We start from the raw sequence: 18,935 nt of genomic DNA, 5'->3' as shown, positions 1-18,935 counted from the left end.
ATGTACACCCTTTCTACATAATGTGAAAAGTTGAGGGGAAGTAAAAGAAATCATAAGACTTACCCCAAACAGGAAAAACTATTTTCATATCCTAGGTCAGAGGTTATCTGGGGCCTCAGCTGTCACTGTAGTCCCACAATAAATGCAGAATTAAGCCTATTTTTTTCTAAAGCATGTCTTTGCCATCACCCCAGGTCCTAAGGGATGATTCCTCATATAGTGGATTTTCAGTGGTGTCTTTACCCAGAGAAAGCCCCCTATTGATAGTACACTTAATATGATCCCTGGTCCAAGTAGTTTATTTATTCTTTTATTGTTGTTCTTTACTGCACAGTAGCACCATTTGAGCAAGGAATAGAAATCAAACTATTTGTATATGAAGTCTGACTCTGAAGAGGAAATTACAATGCCTTTTGGACTAGGTTTGGGGCAGAGATGCTTCGTTTTTAAGCCTTGCTGTGTTTCAAACATGAGGTGAAAAGTGCATAGGGCTCAACCCTTGCACAGTGCACCAACTGATGTGCTTGGAAAAGAGGGTCTAGGTACATCAGTAATTTTAACTGCACACAGCCACAGTGGCACGTGGGCTGGCAGTCACCTCTGGAGATGATGGCCTAGGACACTACTTGTCTCAAAGCAGGGCCAACGGCAGCTGCTCCTCCACAAAGACTGCAGCCTCCCTGGCAACCAGTTCCAGTGCTTGATCACCCACTCAGTAAAAAGTTTCTATTCTGTTTGTGTGCAATTGCCTGTATTTCAAAGTGTTCCCAAAGCCTCTTGCCCTGGTCATTGGCACCATCGAGAGTAACCTGTCTCCATCTTCTTTACTCCCCTGTCAGGCAGTTACAAACATAGATAAGATGCCCCTGAGTAGGTAACAATACCGCACTGGCCCCCACCAAGCTGAAATGAGTTCACACTCAGCAGCTCGGACAGGCTTTAAGAGGACAGACTTTGAAGACAGGCCAGTAACTTCAGTCACCAGTCTCTGCCCTAGCATTACTGATTTGTCTCTGACTGAAAAGCCGAGTAGACTCCATAAACTTGAGAGGTCTGTTGGTGTTTGAAATTAAATAATTTATAGTAAAAGGCACTGGAGCACCTCCTGTATGAAGACAGGCTGAGAAAGTTGGGCCTGTTCAGCCTGGAGAAGAGAAGGCTGCGTGGAGACCTCATAGCAGCCTTCCAGTATCTGAAGGGGGCCTATGAGAAGGCTGGGGAGGGACTCTTCATTAGGGACTGTGGTGATAAGACAAGGGTTAACGGGTTAAAACTTAAGCAGACATTAGGAAGAAGTTCTTCCCTGTGAGGGTGGTGAGGCATTAGCACATTTCCTAGAGAAGCTGTGGCTTCCCTATCCCTGGCAGTGTTCAAAGTCAGGTTGGACAGGGCTTTGAACAATCCGGTCTGGCGGAAGGTGTCCCTGCCCATGGCAGGGGGTTGGAACTAGATGATCCGAAGGTTCTTTCCAACCCAAACCATTCTCTGAGTCTATAATTCACACAGCATACATTACAGAATTACTTGATGCAGAACAAAAGAAATCCAAGACAGTATTGTCTTGTCAGATGTAAAAATTTATTTATGCTATTTATCAAGTGTTCAAATTTACACAAAAGACAACACTTCAGGTCCAACTGCCCACCAGTAAGCCCTACCTCAGAACACCCTTGACACTTCCAAGTACAACTTTACAAGATGGCTTAGAACAGCAGAATCTCATAAATAATGGCAAACTTCACAAGCCTGAAGGTCACTACCTCATCGGTATTTCTCTGCTGAACATGACCCACAGAACAGTGGAAGTCTTAAAACCATTTTAATCCCCAAACACTATCGCTACTGCACTCAGAACATTTAAATCACATTGACCTGCATTAGTAACATCAAACATTATAGCTAGTCTTTAAAGACTTACCACATTTCCCCTAACAAAACACCCTTTTTTTTATTTAAACATTATAAAAGACCTGTGCATCAAAACAACTGCATAACACACAATCATCCATTTGGCTTGGTTTTACAATAAAAATTACATCAGCCATCTACTTGATCATCTCTTATGTTGTGCTTCCTTTCCCTCCCTTCTCACTTGGCAGTTTAATTGTAGCACTGAGGTAGCATATTTCAATTGAACAGAATAATAGGTTTGCTACTGTGCCTCCTCTCCTTTAAAGCACACACACACAAAGAGAAAAAAATCCCCACAGCTTTTCAATTTCTTTGGAGAAGATGGGTATATTTTCAGCAGCCATCCCATTTTGAATTCAAAGCACAAAGCATCTCTGAATGGTAGATACATTATACCAGCTAGAATGAATGAGAACATATACAAGCAGGAACTATGTCAGTTTTATTAGAACTATGGTTACATTTTAGCTCAATGGCACCTAGTGTCTCCTATGGTGAAATGCATCTTTACAGTCTCTGAAATATAATTTCAAAGACAGGATCCTTAAAAATGGCAGCTGTGCCTCAGTTTTCATGAAATGATTTTCACACTATCTGTAGAAAGGGTCAAATAATTGCAACAAAACTGAAGGAAATCAAATGGACCTAATATAAAAAGTTAACAGGAACTAGCAACATGAGTATATTAAACGAACTGAAGGTAAGGCAAAGCATATAACATGCCTGAATGAACTGAAAGCACTTCTCATTCACTTATAAGGTAAAGCTGTGATAGCCTTTGGGGGGGGCAGAGGTGAGGAAGGAAATATGACTGCAACAGTAGAAGCCTAGTTTCATAATAAATTGCCAACAACAGTATCTCAGCTTTGTCCTCCTGGCTAGAAGCTTTAAAAGTGTGAGCTGCAGTCAAGCTGCATTCAAGACTGCAGCCTTAACACCCGTACTGTTTAGTGAAGTGACTCTCACAGGCACCTGTATATTTAGAGGTGAACAGTAAAGAGGTGGTAATTAACAATGGCAGTAATTTTCTGCTCTGTGCGCCATGATGGTACACACAGCCATGTTAAACTTTGTTGCATGGTACATAATCCTCACTCAGCCCTGGGCTGGGTATTTGAATACCCACTCTTCATCTTTCATACAGCAAAGCAAAAATCTTACTGCAGTTAAACCCCTTGAGTTAGCTGCATGGGGGGAAATTGGTTTTTAACACCTTGGAAAGCAGACTGAGAATGTAACTGAGCTGACTGCTAAATAAACCCTCAGGAAAATACCTAAGTAGCTAAGTGAAAATGTATAAGTTACAATGACCAATTCAAGCTGTTTATGGAAACTTTAATGTTAATCTTTCAAGTAATCCAAGATGCACTCCAACTCCTGTTATCGAAAATTTAAGGCTTTTATAAACACCCTCTTACATACAAAAGGAGTATTAAACAAAGAAACTTACAGTAAATACAAACATCTGAAAAATCTCTGAAACCTGTTTATACAAATACTAATAAATTCTTTAATATTTTGTACAACTAGAAGGTGCGCAGATTGGCATTCAAGCAGTCAATGCTGGCAAACATCTGTCAGACAATAACATGAATTACTTGGATAACAACATAGTTTAAAATGCCATAAATTAAAAAATAAGTTAGTTCACATTTTTCCCCCAGCTTTTATGTACATCCTAGTCTTTAATGAAGTCGTATAGCCTTCTTTAGAAGCTCGAGGTCTTTCCGCCGGCTTCTGATTGCTCTGGCACAGCCATACTCTTCCAATTGTAAAGGAATATACTTTTCTATCTGAACGAGCCCATTCCCAGCAGGACCAGTAAACAGCTTAATCCAGGATGGCTTAAAGTTTCCTCTGAAGCCCAGAAAGGCCACGCTTCCTGTGACAAAACCAACTCAGTGTTACTGTACCAGCCAAGCCCAAAGCACACCACATGCTCCTTTGAAATCCTCCCCCCATTCAGGACACTGATCCATTCTCAGTGTCAAGTACACCCCACAAGGCAAGATATTTTTCAATATTCATTATCAAATACTCTGAACTCTTAACCTGGAAACATAGCTATCAGTAGTTATAAAACCTGCTTTCTCAAGTCAGGACTTGTGCCAGCGCCCTAAATGGACAAGAGCTACCCCATGTGGCCTATAAAGTGATCATCCCTCAAAATACCAACAGCTTCTCATCTCAACCTTCAAATTTTGTTAGAACAGGAAATATTAGCCTGGCACAGGAGGTTGTTTATAAATAGATTCACTGGGTGAGGCACAAATATAGCTCTGGGAAAAAAGCCTGGAGTTTTTGTTGTAAGCCACAGGCACAAAGAACTGCTACTCACTTCCCTGCTTTCAACAGGCTTCACAAAATGCCCTTCAGGGCAACTGGAAAGGTCTTCTGCCCCACCTGCTGAAGGGCTGCCCATTCTCTCCCCGTCCCCTCAAACAAGGCTGAAATGCAGCAGCCCACACCAGTACAAACTGGCAGACACCCTTCACCAACTGCATCCTTTTCACACACCCTTGGAGAAACCCACCACGCCAACACAAACACACCAACCAAGGCAGGTCAAAGAAATGTATGAAATTTCCACCAACCATTGCTCTGAAGATAAGGTGGTTTGGCTGTCCCCAGGGACATTAAGGCTTCTGATAAATTATGAGGAATTGCTACATCACCTCTTGTGCTCAGTAGAACAACAGACCTGCAACAGAGACAGCATAGAGACAGCACCTGTTATAAACACAAAGTTTTCTTTATATTCTGCTACATGCTTTTACAGCTAGTTGGCCTCGATCTACTTGCTTAAGAGTACTCCTGTGATGTTATTTCATGACATGGAAATAGACAACCCTCTCTGAAAGCAGTACCTAGAATATTTTTTTTTTTAGATTGACTTTCAAATTTGACTTCAAAATCATTGGAAAGTGTTACTGAAATATAGTTCAATATTTTGTATCAAAAATTAAAGTTTAAATATTGATCCAAACTTAAAGTGCTGATTTTTCCAAAATTAGCTTTTTGTTATTTCTTCAATGATAAGCAATCTCCTCCCCCCCCCCCGCTATGGAGAGAACAGCATGATCTTTTGTAATGTACTTCTTGTCAGTGTCCTTAAGTGACCTTATTAAACAAAGTTACTTGTTTTCAGCAAAGAAGTGTTACTAGTGCTATTATATGATCCTTAGTTAAAAAAAAAAAGACCTTTTTGAGAGGAAAGACAGGAAACACTGGAAAACCGTTAAGTGTTCAAAATTTGAGTTGGTTTGTTTTCTCAGTTAAGACTAAATTGTCTGTTAAAACGCTTGTGTGTTTCTTCTTTCCCCCCAACTTGGATATGTTTTTCTCACTTTCAGTACTTCTGTAGAGATGTATTTATTTAAATCATAGAATCATAGAACGGTTTGGGTTGTAATGGACCTTAAAGATCATCCAGTTCCAACCCTCCTACAATGGGCAGAGACACCTTCCACTAGACCAGGTTGCTCAAAGCCCCGTCCAACCTGGCCTTGAACACTACGAGGGATAAGGCAGCCACAGCTTCTCTGGGCAAACTGTTCCAGTGTCTCACCACTCTCATAGTAAAGAATTTCTTTCTCATATCTACTCTAAATCTACCCTCTGTCAATTTAAAGCCATTCCCTGTTGTCCTATTATTACACATCCTTGTAAGAAGTTCCACCCCAGATTTCTTGTAGGCACCCTTTAGGCACTGGAAGGCTGCTCTAATGTCTCCCCGGAGCCTTCTCTTCTCCAGGCTGAACAAGCCCAACTCTCAGCCTGTCTCCATAGGAAAGGTGCTCCAGCTCACTGAGGATATTTGTGGCCTTCTCTAGACTCACTCAAGCAGGTCCATTACTGCAGGTGGCATCCTACTGAGGGAAAAGAGGAGGAGAAATAACCTTCCTCAAACTCACTAGGTCGCTAGGCAGCAGAGCTACAGGTTACTGGATGTACTGGAAATACACGGTTATTACACGTACCTTTGTGGAATTCCAGATTTTAAATAATCATCTACACGCTTAATGTCTACTCCAGAAAATAATTTGTTTCCCAACACTGTTCCGGTGCAGGCATCAACTATAACGATAAGTATACCATTATCCTTGAAGGAAAACATAGTGTCATTGACCTGAATGGGAGGAGAAAAAAGAAAAAAAGAGATTTTTCTTCCTTTCTTAAAGTTAATGAATCCAACAGCAATTCTAAGGCATTTAGTGTTAATCTTCATTTAGTTTAGAGATTGTGGGATACTAATTTCCTTACAAGCATTTGCTTCTCCCTGGCATGTCTTCATTTTCCCCCTTGAGGGAAAACTTTTAGTAAGAATTCTGAAATTACACTGGAGCTTTCAGTCCCTAGTTTATAGAGGGAGATAGTACATTTCAGGTGACTTACTACCTGCCTCAGACATTGCTCCTGCTTTGGATATCTAAAATTCAGATAGTGAACCACCTGGGCTTCTTGGCAACGGCACACTTAATCTGTCTCTGCAGCAGCCCAGTTCCAACCCCATTTCTTCTTACACAGAACTCTTATTGGTTTGGATATGGTACACACACTCCTGTAGAAATTTGCAGCTGCCAGGGTTATGCTGCCTACAGGCTATTTGTCTGTGTAAACTCAAGAGTTTTACTATTTCTACCAAGCTAATGCACTGACACTGCAAAATGAAAGCCACATACAGACTTTAAGCTTTGTGGTGCGAAGATTCCTGTAAATGTTATTTTGGCATCACATGCAAGCCTCCTGCATCCAAACAGAAGAGTCAAAACTCTTCTTTTTATAAAACTACTTTCTGTAGGCTTATCAGGACTGCATCACAATAAATACAGAAATATCCATGGATTCTTTAGTAACTGCCATTTTGAAGGAGTATTAGCAAAGCTTAATTGTTTGAACGATTCATCCCATTAACTCACCAATCTGCTAGCACAAATCCAGTTCCAGTAACATGGATTTAATTAACAGGTTGTTTAGATTTTTGCTTGTGTTTTGTGTTTCTGGGGGTTGGTTTGTTTGGTTGTCTTTTTTTTCTTTTTTTTGGGGGGGTTTTCCCCCAAAGCAGCCATTAACAGATGTATATGCATCCAGACTGCAACATGAATCTGAAGATTTTAGACTCTCCCTTACTGCTACTATTTTCTCTCTAGCAGTAAAGGATTCAAATACAAACAGTATTTAGAGCCTCATTTTCTGAGGTTAAAATATTGGCTTTTGGATGGTTTGGATTTTAAACTATGAAGCGACACTTTTCATTGAAGTGAAGAAAAGCAACATCAGCATTATGCAGAGTTGTACAACTGTTGTAATAGAAACTGCTAAAAAAAAAAGACAGAAGAAAACCACAACGAATACTTACAGAAATAAATGCTTGCTGACCTCTGCTTAACTCTTTTTTACCAGATGAATTAATCTGCACAAGGAGGTAGTTTTTGTGAGGATCGCTGGTGAATACCATCTGGATATCAAATGAAACATGTTAAGTACACATATCCATGTGCCTTCAACACTTCAACATCATGCCAGACAATTCACAACAGACTGCCCAGTGCTCCAAAGCAAATGCATCAATTTGCCAGTGGTATTACTTATAGTAATAGCAATGCTAACAAGTATCATGATGCGTAGAGTAACCTATTTTATTCCTTACTTTCAGAATTTTTCTCAGCTAAAACAGAAAACGCAATTTCAAGTTCATGCTAATAAGCAAAGATCTGAAAAAGAAGAGAGCAGGTTGCCCAGTACCATACAGAACTCTGCAGCAAAGCTATCCTACATGGCATACAGACAATGCTGTAGTACAAGACATCAGATCTACCTACATCCCTTCCCTGTAGCACTCAGAGAGAGAATTAAAGCAGTACTTTTCAAAGAACAAAAAATGAAATCTTTGTGCTACAAGAGACTCCCTGCCTTCCCAGCATACAGGAGATAAACAATATGACCATCGCAAACTGGTAGGTGCAGTGCTCTGTGCCAAAACACTGAATTCTGTCTTAGAGCGATCAGACAGCAACACCAACTACAATAAGTAAAACCACAAAGTTTTTACTTATTTTATTTTACCTGAGTTGTGCCGCATTTCATACATGGTACAGTAGTTTTTACTGGCATTTGTGTTATGACGGTTGGTCCTTGGTAGTACTTTGGGTAAGCTTTCGCCATGCAGTTACTGATCCCTTTTGCTGAATCTTTGGTCACAATCTTGATCCTTTCACATCCCTGAGATGAGCAATAACTGTGACCATCCCTATTATATTTGGCTTGAAGAAATAAAAACAGCAATCTACACAAAAGGGGGAAAAAAGGTTCTAGGTCAATTGCTGAAAGAACATGTATTTATGTTAAACCTAACAGCTATATTTCATTATTTTCAGAAGAAGAGAAATGACAGTATTCACTTCTGCACCTTTGTTGGAGACACTTAAAAACTATTTACAGTTTATTAGGAAGTCTCTACTGATACATCTGCAATTCCCAACAATTAAAGGAGACATCATTATGAATGCATATGCTCTCAAAAGAACAGCCATTCCTCAAATCAGTGGCTTGCAGGAAACAAAAATCAAATTGCAGAACATACATGTTTTCTTTGATCTCTGCAGATAGCCAGCAGAAACTCTTTGGATATTCAGCTTCACTCACCAGCACTGAACAATGTAACTGTACTGCTGCAAATGCCTGGAAATGCAGCTGGGGGCAGTGGTCATTAATGTTCACAGTACACTGAGACTGGTAATTCTTCTCTTACATATTTGACTTACCACTGTAGCTCTTAGAGAAAAGGAAACAAATGTCTTTTCAAAAGCTACATTCACCAGCACATTTACTACAAAGTAGCAGATAAAGGATCAAAATAAATAACAAATTATAAATGAAAAAATAACATTCGCTAAACACACAAGTGAGGCAGGTAGGACATATTTAAGATATGGTCAGCTTTGAGTAAAACATCTCAGAAGGATCTCAGTGGCCTGTTTCAGAAGTATTTTTCAGAAAGTAGGACTTTTAAGCACTTTTGAGAAGGCTGTAAATGGATTAGGATTTTCAGAGATATATTCTTAAAAAGTTCTTGGAACAGAAAACTTCTTGGAAATTTCTAGAATTTTCAGGTTAACAAGGCGGCACAGTTTTTCCTTAGAGACTTTTAAGTTAACTTCCTGAAAGACACTCCTCTGCAGCATGCCAGATACACATTTTTCCCAGGCATGGGGTAGGAAATATCTGTGGCAACTGTGGTACTCTTGGAAAAATGACAACCATTGTATTTTGGAGATTCAAAGTCACATATTCTTTCAAATAGGCTTTGGGTTCCTTCACAATAGCTTCACAGTTGCTTTTAACGCTATCAGTTGCTTTTAACACTATCAAACTGGTCATTTTAAAGTTAAAGAACATCTTCCAACACCATCAAGTTACAAGGAGTTACCCAGTACTGCTGTCGAAGTAAAACTTCTTGTCTGATCGATTCTTTTCAAGCTCCATCATTGAAGATACAGGCATGTAGCGTTCTACCTTGCTTGACAGAGCAGATGACCGCCTTTGGAATGTTTCTAATACTATAACAAAATCTGTATTTGGTTGATAACAAAGACCAACACGAATCCAGTCATTCCTAAAACAAAAAAAACCCCATGATTTAACCTTAGGAACAGTTCAGATGATATGACACATCAAACAGATCACTCAAAAAACAAGCAACAGGAACATAAAAAGCTCCTAAATGCTCAACCAGATCTTTCTTGCCCTGTCTATACAGTTTGATTAAATGTTACAGTAACTTTCTCTCAGAATATACTTAATTTTATACTTTAGACATTTAGTAAGTTTTTCTGACAACAAAATCAAGTATGCTAAACTATAAAAACCCCAGTCCTGCTCAACTTTACTATTTGCACACTTTCTGCCCTTGTGGCCAAGAAGGCCAATGGCATCCTGGGGTGTATTAGAAGGGGGGTGGTCAGTAGGTCGAGAGAGGTCCTCCTTCCCCTCTACTCTGCCCTGGTGAGACCGCATCTGGAATATTGTGTCCAGTTCTGGGCCCCTCAGTTCAAGAAGGACAGGGAATTGCTTGAAAGAGTCCAGCGCAGAGCCACAAAGATGATTAAGGGAGTGAAACATCTCCCTTATGAGGAGAGGCTGAGGGAGCTGGGTCTCTTTAGCTTGGAGAAAAGGAGACTGAGGGGTGACCTCATCAATGTTTACAAATATGTAAAGGGTGAGTGTCAGGATGATGGAGCTAGGCTTTTCTCAGTGATGTCCAGTGATAGGACAAGGGGTAATGGGTGTAAACTGGAGCATAAGAGGTTCCATGTGAACATCAGGAAAAACTTCTTTACTGTGAGAGTGACAGAGCACTGGAACAGGTTGCCCAGGGGGGTTGTGGAGTCTCCTATGTTGGAGGTATTCAAAGCCCGGCTGGACAAGTTCCTGTGTGATGTACTCTAGGTTACCCTGCTCTTGCAGGGCGGTTGGACTAGATGATCTTTTGAGGTCCTTTCCAACCCTCGGGATTCTGTGATTCTGTGATTCTCCAAAGGATTTTCTTAACAGACACTGTACCAGACAAAAATTTAACTTCAGGTGCAGGTCTACTGTTTCATCCCTTGCTTTTCATACTTTAGCATTTGTAATCATAAAAAAATCCAACCCAAGATCCAGTCTTACTGATGGTGGCAAAGTCTCACACATGCTAATTCTGCAGAACATTACTTCAGTACTGCCTTATGGACCAATGACATTAAAGAACGTAAACATACTTGTTGAAGTTAATGAGATAAAGATAGGTGACATTTGGAGCTCTTCCATTCCAATGTATTGTGTAGCCCTTTTGGAGCATCACTACTGGCTGGTACTGTTGAAAGACAGCTCTCTGATTAATACCTCGGAGAACCATGGGATTGGCTGGGTACTCATCTCGCACGATAGTCATGGACAGATTCTGTCCATTCCATGTCTGAACATAAACCTACATGGTATTAAGAAGGATGAAAAAAAGAGGAAAGATTAGGACACTGTGCAAAAAGAAATAGAGAAGAATAATCAGTAATTATCCAAAAGGCTGCAATTTGATGTTCTGAGTCATGTGATACAAAAATCTCCTGAAGAAAAGCCCTATTAAAAAGACACTATCATAGATTTTGCCCGTTTTGCAGACAAAAAACAGAGGGAGGGAGAGAGGGAGGAAAAAAAAAAAAAAAAATAGAATCGGCTATGGTACTTGGCCAGAGTTGTATAGAACAGGAACCAGAAAGTGAATCAGATCTGCATGAGATTTGTGTTTATAGGTGGTACTTAACATCTCCATTAAAAAAAAAAATAACCATAATAAAAAAGCAGCCCTTAAAGCCCCATGCTGTGAAAATAAGACAGACAGCTCCAGTGGAAGAAAACACCTCCAGTGCAAAAACGTTTTATTGGATAGGGTTACAATATAGAACTGCTGGCATGCATACACATTTGGTTTTACCTTGCAGTATTTAAGACTGTAGTCCCAGTTTACATGCTGAAGGGAACATGATATACACAACTGGCTGAAAAGTGTAATGTTCATAAAAGCATTTTTAAAACTTTGAAGAATTTTTAAATTCAAAGATAGCTGATTTTGCAGTTCTTAAGACTTCCCCTGCCCCTCACAAGTTGTTCATATTGTAGATTTGCCCCAAACAGAAAGGTACAGGAGTACTAGCCTGTGCATAGGTCCCACTGCAAACCACTCCACTCCATTCTGTAATATTAATGCATTTGGGGTGTTGAATCAAGTAGTTATCCATTCTGCCCACATAGGTATTCTTGTAGTCGGTCACTGAACCATCTAGATCATGGAATATTGAGTTCTTGTCACCATCCAGATCTCCTTCTTCAAACCAGGGACCAGGTTTTCCAAAGAAGGCTTTCAAAGAAACCTGGCAACAACAATTAAAATACCTACTTTTCTCCCCAGGCAAAGCACAGACTAACACACCTGCACACCTGCAGAATCACAGGAATTTGACAAAGTTGATTAAAAACCTTATGGAAAGGACAGAAAAATAGATACTTTGATTTTTAGTAACAGGCTCTAGCCAGGTCTTACTTCTGAAGTGTTAATATTTGCAATTGAAAATCCCATTATTAAGGATATACCATACCTTACAAAAATCTCCTTTCATCTTTACCATTAGCCATGAAAGAGATTATTATTGCAACATATCCTACATCTCCATTGGTATTACTTTTTTGTTCAGGAGACAAAGAATACACCTTGGTAACTTCCGGCAAAGAAAGAAACTCTAGCAGGGATGTATGGAAAAGATGACCTATGGGTGGCCCTTGGATGTTTATTTTAAATACAGCAAGAAGAAAGCCATTTACAAGAATAAAATAAAACTTGCAATAAACTTACATTTGGACCAAACTTCACAAGAGAAATGTTGTTTTTTGGTGTCATCTGCCATGGGTTTTTCATTAAGAATCCAACTGCACTGGTAAATCTGTCTGGAGTTGGCACAAAGTTTTTGAATGTGCACTTGGTAAGGTGAATAGGTCCATCATAAATTTGAAATCCTCTGATTGGAAATGTCCTGTTAATGCAAGTAAATATTTATACTATCTTGTAACAAAACCCATGATAAGCCGGAATCTGTGTCATAAGTACATTTCCTCTCAGAGGAATCAAGAGAGCAACATTTAGAGAATGACTTGGAGGTTAGATCTTAGTAAAGGAAAACCTTTTTCTGTGCTTATCTAGCATCAACCCTCCCACACTCTCTGGTATTTCCTGTTAGAAGTGCTATCACTGTCACTTTGCAAATGTGCCCTTTCCCCAGTACTGGAAATACAGCAGGAGAATAATACCACCTGGTCTTTGACTAATCGTGGCAACTGGGAGAAGTGCCTGCAGACTGGAGGAAAGCAAACATGACTTTTAAGTTGAAGAAGGAACATCCAAGGAACTGAAGGCTGGCAAGCTTCAGCTTGATCCCCAGGATGGTGGTGGAGCAGCCAATCCTGAAAACCATTTCAAGGAAAAGAAGGACAAGAACTCATCAGGAATGGTTAAGACCCAGTCCCTTGGGAAACAGTACTGAAGGACAAAGGGGTGCAGGAAGGCTGGACACTCCTCAAGGTGTCACCAAAAGTCAGGAGAATAAAACTCCTTAATACCAATGTAGCATTAAGAAGCAAGCATTACTTATTATGGTGCTGGAAGCACAGGGGATGGCTCCTCCTAACGTGTGCCAATTCTTACATGGTTCTTGCTTATAAGCATCCATCTCATACATATATTCCCAGAAATCTTATACATATTATAATTTCTTCCCAGAATTAATTGACATAGGTTACTACTCACTAGAATGTGCACAGTTTATTTTAAGTACAGGTCCCAAGGGTCTTTGGGACCCCTGGTGATCGTATCTTTGTTGACCTTTGGTTGAACTTTTCTCATCTTCCTTTTAGGGCCTTAGGCTGGCCTCTCTTCTGACTTTGTGAAGAATGGTTCCCAGTTCACTGAGCTGAAGAGGCACTTTGTGAACAACAGTTCCTAGTTCAGTGAGCTGGATAGGAAAAGAACGTTCTTTACCCATTGTCTTGTTCCTCCTTGATATATGTATGGTATTGTTTAGTTAAAGTTCAACTTGGTGGTTTGCTTCAGCTAATGATCAGTAAAACAAGTCTTTTCCTATCAAAGACACAGGAGCAGGCAGTCCCCATGTGCCGAAAGTCGAACCAGTGGAGAAGACCAGCCTGGCTGAACAGATATTGCCAGAACTCAGGAAAAAAAAGAGAATCTATCACCAGTGGAAAAAGGGACTGTCACCCTACGAGGAGTACAAGGATTCTGCTAGGTTATGCAGGGAGAAAATTAGAAAGGTGAAGGAACAGCTGCAACTTAATCTGGCTGCTACTATAAAAGATAATAAAACATATTTTTACAAATAAATTAGCAATAAAAAGGAGGGCCAAGGAGAACCTCCATCCTCTACCGGATACTGGGGGAAACCTAGTGACTGAAGATGAGGAAAAGGCTGAGGTACTTATTGCCACCTTTGCCTCAGTTTTTAATAGCCAGACCAGCCACCCTCAGGGTACTCAGTTCCCTGAGCTAGATGACAGAGATGGGGAGCTGACTGAAGTCCCCGTAAACCAGGAAGAAATGGTTAGAGGCCTCCTCCTTTATTTAATCATATACAAGCCTATGAGGCCAGATGGGTTACACCTAAGACTGCTGAATAAGCTGGCAGAGGAGATGTATCAATAATCTGGATGAGGGGATTGAGTACAGCCTCAGTAAATTTATGGACGACACCAAGTTGGGTGGGAGTCTGATCTGCTGGAGGGTAGGAAGGCTCTGCAGAGGGATCTGGACAGGCTGATTGATGGGCTGTGGCCAATTGTATGATTTTCAACAAGGCAAAGTATCCCGCATTTGGGTCACAACCACCCCATGCAAGACTACAGGCCTGGGGAAGAGTGGCTGGAAAGCTGCTTGGTGGAAAAGGACCTGGGGGTGCTGACTAATGCCTGAACACGAGGCAGATTGTGCCCAGGCGGCCAAGAAAGCCAACAGCATCCTGGCCTGTATCAGAAATAGTGTGGCCTGTAGGTAATGGCCTCAAAGCTGCGAGAGGGGAGGTTTAGATTGGATATTAGGGAAAATTTCTTCATCAAAAGGATGATAAGGTACTGGAACAGGCTGCCCAGAGAAGTGGTGGAGTCATCGTGCCTGGAAGTATTCAAAAAACCATGTGGATGAGGCCCTTAGTTTAGTGGTGGACTTTGCAGTCCTGGGGTAACAGTTAGACTTGATGCTCTTAAAGGTCTTTTCCAACTTAGTTGATTCTACGATTCTGTGGTAATGTTCAACATGGATTCATCGAGGAGCAGTCATGCTGGACCAACGTGATAAACTTCTGTGACGAAATGACTGGCCTGGCAGCTGATTGGAGAGCACTGGACACAGTCTACCTAAACTTCAGCAACACTTCTGACACTGTGTCTCTCAAGATTCTCACGAAGTATGGAATGGATGACAGGACAGTAAGGTGGACTGAAAATTAGCTGAACAGCTGAGTGCAGAAGGTGGTGGCATGAAGTCTACCTGGCGGTAACTAGTGGTGCACCCCTGGGGCCAGTACCCAATCTTGTTCAACATCTTCATTAGTGATCTGGATGATGGTGTTGAGCATAGCAAGTTTGCAGAGGGCACAAAACTGCAAGGAGCAGCTAATACACCAGAGGATTGCGCTGCCATCCAGGCAGACCTCAACAGGCTGCAGAAATGGGCAAATGGGAACCTCATGAACTTCAACATGGGTAAGTGTAAAGCCCTGCATCTAGGGAGGAACAACCCTCCATACCAGTGAAAAGGACTTATAGGTCCTGGTGGAAACCAAGCTGACCATAGGCCAACGGAAGTGCCCTTGCTTCAAAGAGGTAAATGGCATCCAGGGCTGCACTGGGCGATGTGTCATCAACAGACTGAGGGAGGTGATCCTTCCCATATGCTCAGCATTGGTGAAGCCACATCTAAAGTGCTTGTCCCCAGTATGAGACAGATATGGAGCTGCTAGAGAGAATCCAAAGGGCCACAATTGAGTGGTTGGAGCATCTCCCACAACAGGAAACATTGTGAGACCTCAGACTTTTAAGCCTGGAGCAGAGAAGGCTCAGATGGAAATCTCATCAATGTATAAGAATCTCTGAAGGGAGGGTGCAAGAAGTTGCAGCCAGACTCTTTCCAGTTGTACCCAGCGACAGGACCACAGGCAATGGGCACAAGCTGAGAAACAGGAGATTCCTCCTGAACATAAGGAAACACTTTTTCCACTGTAAGGATGACTGAGCACTGGCACAGGGTACACAGAGAGGTTGTGCCATCTCCATCCTTGCAGATGTTCTAAAGCTGCCTGAACATGGTCCTGGACAAGCAGCTCTAGGTGGTCCTTCTCGAGCAGGGCAGCTGGACAAGACGACTTCCAGAGGTCCCTTTCAATCTCCACCGTTCTGTGATTCTGCTCAACTATACCTCATTTACCACCATCACATTGACAACTTCTTGCTAAATGGCTAAGCAGCAAAAAACCAGGGTGGCCTATACCTACCTTATCCTTCTTGCCTATTTTGTGTCGGGGCAGGTTTTGGCACTATGTTAAACGAGTACCACAGCAAGCCAGAGAGAGAAGGATCTTGATCACAGACTGTGATTTGCCACAGAAAGACTATAGTCTCTAGTCCTAAACAGACCCTTGAAACCCTGTTACTTGAAAGCTTTTTCCTTCTTTCTTCCAGGCCCAAATGTTGTTTAAAAACTAAGGTTTCAAGAAAGTAGAATAACTTAAATATCTATGGAAAATTTACCTGTAGTAGAATCAAATGAAAACTGGCTCAGCAAAGAGGTGAGAGTGATACTGCTGCACACAAAGCATTAAAAATGAGTGACACCTTCAGAGTCTTAATCTCTCACAGCTCAAGTGAAAAGGGTGTTTATATCTGATAACAGAGAAAGTTTCTTGCATCATTTCTACCTCACCCGCAACATACTTACCGATTTCTAGGCAGAGTGCGTGTCTTGTTGTCTATCCCGCCAGTTCCCGCATATTTATTTTGGCCGCCTGAAAACCCGTAATTCTTGCTCTCACCAATGAACAGTGACTCATATACCTCCTGACTGGCACCTTCATCATTTGGAAAGCTCCCATCACTGTCAAAGCAACGTCAGAGATAAGCTTTTAGCCTCCCCAGTAGATGATCACACCGAGGCAAAGTCCTACTTTTACTTCTGTAACAGTCCTGCTAAAGCAGAGCAGTCTAGACTTCATTTACAATACAGAGAAAAATAATTATTACCAGTATCACAGGCTAATTGTTTGAAATGCCAGCAGACAGCTGAGCATTAAATTTTTTATCTCCCTCTGTAGTGCAGCATTCTTTAACAGCCTACTTTTGCAGTCCTAGAAGCAGCCTGCCATAACCTAAATGGCAGCAATTTTGGCTTACTCCTTAGTTTACTTGATTCTGTTTTATTAGAAAGAGACTCTGCCCCCTTCAAAATGCTCATCCTCTTTCTTTTCCATTACTCACTTTCAATTGTTCAGGAGGAAAAATCAAAATGCCTAAGGAATCATACAATACCAAAAAAATGTGGATAAATGTATCCCTTCTGTTGAAAAGGAAGGAAATTAGAGTGTAAACCAAGCACACGTTGAAGTGAAGTACAAGCTTTGGCAGCTGTGTCAGCTTACAGCCTTTATAACATCAGCTGCACCACTGGAAATAGAACTAGGCCCAAAAATAAAACTATGACTTTATGAAAGTAAATCTATTAATTTTAATAGATGGATGTATATTTTCTACGATTCTAGGCAATAAAAACCAGAAGTGATTAACATAAAGTACTCACCTAGCAAATGTCAAACCTATTCCATTGTCTGCAAACCTAAAAGAAAGTTCAAAGCTTCAGTCATATTTTCTGGATTATCCTACAATAAGCTACTATAAGAGCACATCCTGCCATGCACAGAAAAAAGTCTTAATTTTTCTATTAATGGAATATAGAACCAGCACACACTTAACGTGTATAAAAATGTTGCTGTTAAAAAAAAAAAAGCTATTACACCATAGATACCTCAGTATAAACTTACTGTCTCAACCAACTTTCAGAATTCTTTATATTAGATAGTTTCTTTTTGCCTTTTAGGGCAGGCTCTCATCTAATCACATATAAACTTTTTTCATTTAAAGTAGTGGAATGGTGTGAAAGCTGTTCAAGATATTGATAAGAGTCCTTGAGGTAAGCATTAGTCTTTTCTGACAACCCTGTTGTAATGTATTTTCATGAACAAAGCTTCAGGGGAAACTTCTTAACAACATGCAGCTGTTTGCTTCCGGATACCTACCCAGAGTTTTGAATGAGGATATCCCCTCCCCTGACCCAGGCCCCATGATCATTGTTTTTGAAAGAGATTAATCTGTCAATCAGGGCAGCAACTCGGGGCTTTTCAGGGTCTGCATCTTGATGAGGTCGAAACCTGGGACAGATAAAAACCCAAAAACTCAACATAAGAATACTGTTTGCTTTACACATGTGATACATGTTGGGCTGAGAAAGCCTGAAAGATAAAGACTCACGCTCATCTGATGGGCAAAATCCACCCTGCTCCATGTTTGTAATTACAGAAGCCAAAAACCAGGTGCATCTCAAGCTCTCTATTTCGGGGAAAGGTTTTTTGGGGTAAAATGAAGCAGGAACATAAAACTTCTCTTTTTCAATAACTCCCACAGACTTTTGCTCAATCTCCCTGAGTTCCTTTAGCTGCATCTCACCTGCTTTTATCCCCTTGCTTTTCATTTTTGCTCTCTCCGAAGTACTCTCTCCCAACTTGTACTGCAGCATTAATGTCAAAGTTTAATGGAGGGAATTAAAGCCTGACATGCACTATAAAAAAAAAGCTGGCAGCTTGTCTAAATGCTCTTTCAAATCTTTCAAACTCTTTGATGTCAAGGAGTGCTCCTTCTTTGTGCACACCCAAGATAGTTTTCTGTTCCAACCCAGACACTCTGCAGTGCAATCAAGATGGTCTTACACAGAAAGTTAGGGCTGGAATCTATTTTAGACAACAGGAAGAAACAACCTGATTAAAGACTGCTGAAAGCTTTCACTTGACTATTCCTAATATCCCAAACAGAAAGTAATCAATTAAAAAAATATTACAAAAATCCATTTTGAAGCAGATAAAGAAATATATGTGCCCTTTATCCCAATCACTTTGTACTCCAATTTCGCTCTGCCCTGCCTCCCCCCAGGGAAGGAAGGGAAGAATGGGTAATTTTTATTTTTCTTTTTGTTGACAGTCTTGGGCTTCTCAATTAACATTTAAATCCCCCTAGTTTGGGTCCATGTACAATAATTAGTGGCCTCATGTAGTTAGAGAGTGCCTTATTACTTCTTTGGCTGCTGCAAAATAAGAAACCATCTCATGCACTGAGTTTCTCGCATCCTCTGCTGATGCCCTGTCAACACATCAAAGGTTCTCACAGCTCAT

At 40.8% G+C, this 18,935-nt stretch overlaps 1 protein-coding gene across 1 annotated transcript in view; it reads right to left on the bottom strand.

Annotated features, from left to right (window-relative positions):
• Window positions 1-3,596: 3,596 nt before the first annotated feature.
• CEMIP2 (cell migration inducing hyaluronidase 2) overlaps window positions 3,597-18,935 on the bottom strand; it is a gene marked incomplete at its 3' end in the record, with an annotated part of 39,276 nt that continues 23,937 nt past the window's right edge. Inside the window, exons 12-23 of the mRNA XM_080637941.1 lie at window positions 17,790-17,921; window positions 17,294-17,329; window positions 16,439-16,594; window positions 12,296-12,473; window positions 11,601-11,816; window positions 10,671-10,879; window positions 9,341-9,526; window positions 7,978-8,197; window positions 7,271-7,369; window positions 5,892-6,040; window positions 4,502-4,612; window positions 3,597-3,789 (exon numbers count right to left, since the gene is read on the bottom strand). Coding sequence (XP_080494067.1) covers window positions 3,597-3,789; window positions 4,502-4,612; window positions 5,892-6,040; window positions 7,271-7,369; window positions 7,978-8,197; window positions 9,341-9,526; window positions 10,671-10,879; window positions 11,601-11,816; window positions 12,296-12,473; window positions 16,439-16,594; window positions 17,294-17,329; window positions 17,790-17,921 — 1,885 coding nt within the window. The remainder of the gene's footprint in view (window positions 3,790-4,501; window positions 4,613-5,891; window positions 6,041-7,270; window positions 7,370-7,977; window positions 8,198-9,340; window positions 9,527-10,670; window positions 10,880-11,600; window positions 11,817-12,295; window positions 12,474-16,438; window positions 16,595-17,293; window positions 17,330-17,789; window positions 17,922-18,935) is intronic.

This window comes from Psittacula echo (genome assembly GCF_963264785.1).
Source record: "Psittacula echo genome assembly, chromosome: Z".
In the NCBI taxonomy this organism is placed as follows: Eukaryota; Metazoa; Chordata; class Aves; order Psittaciformes; family Psittacidae; genus Psittacula; species Psittacula echo.
This window is presented reverse-complemented; position numbering and strand designations above follow the sequence as displayed.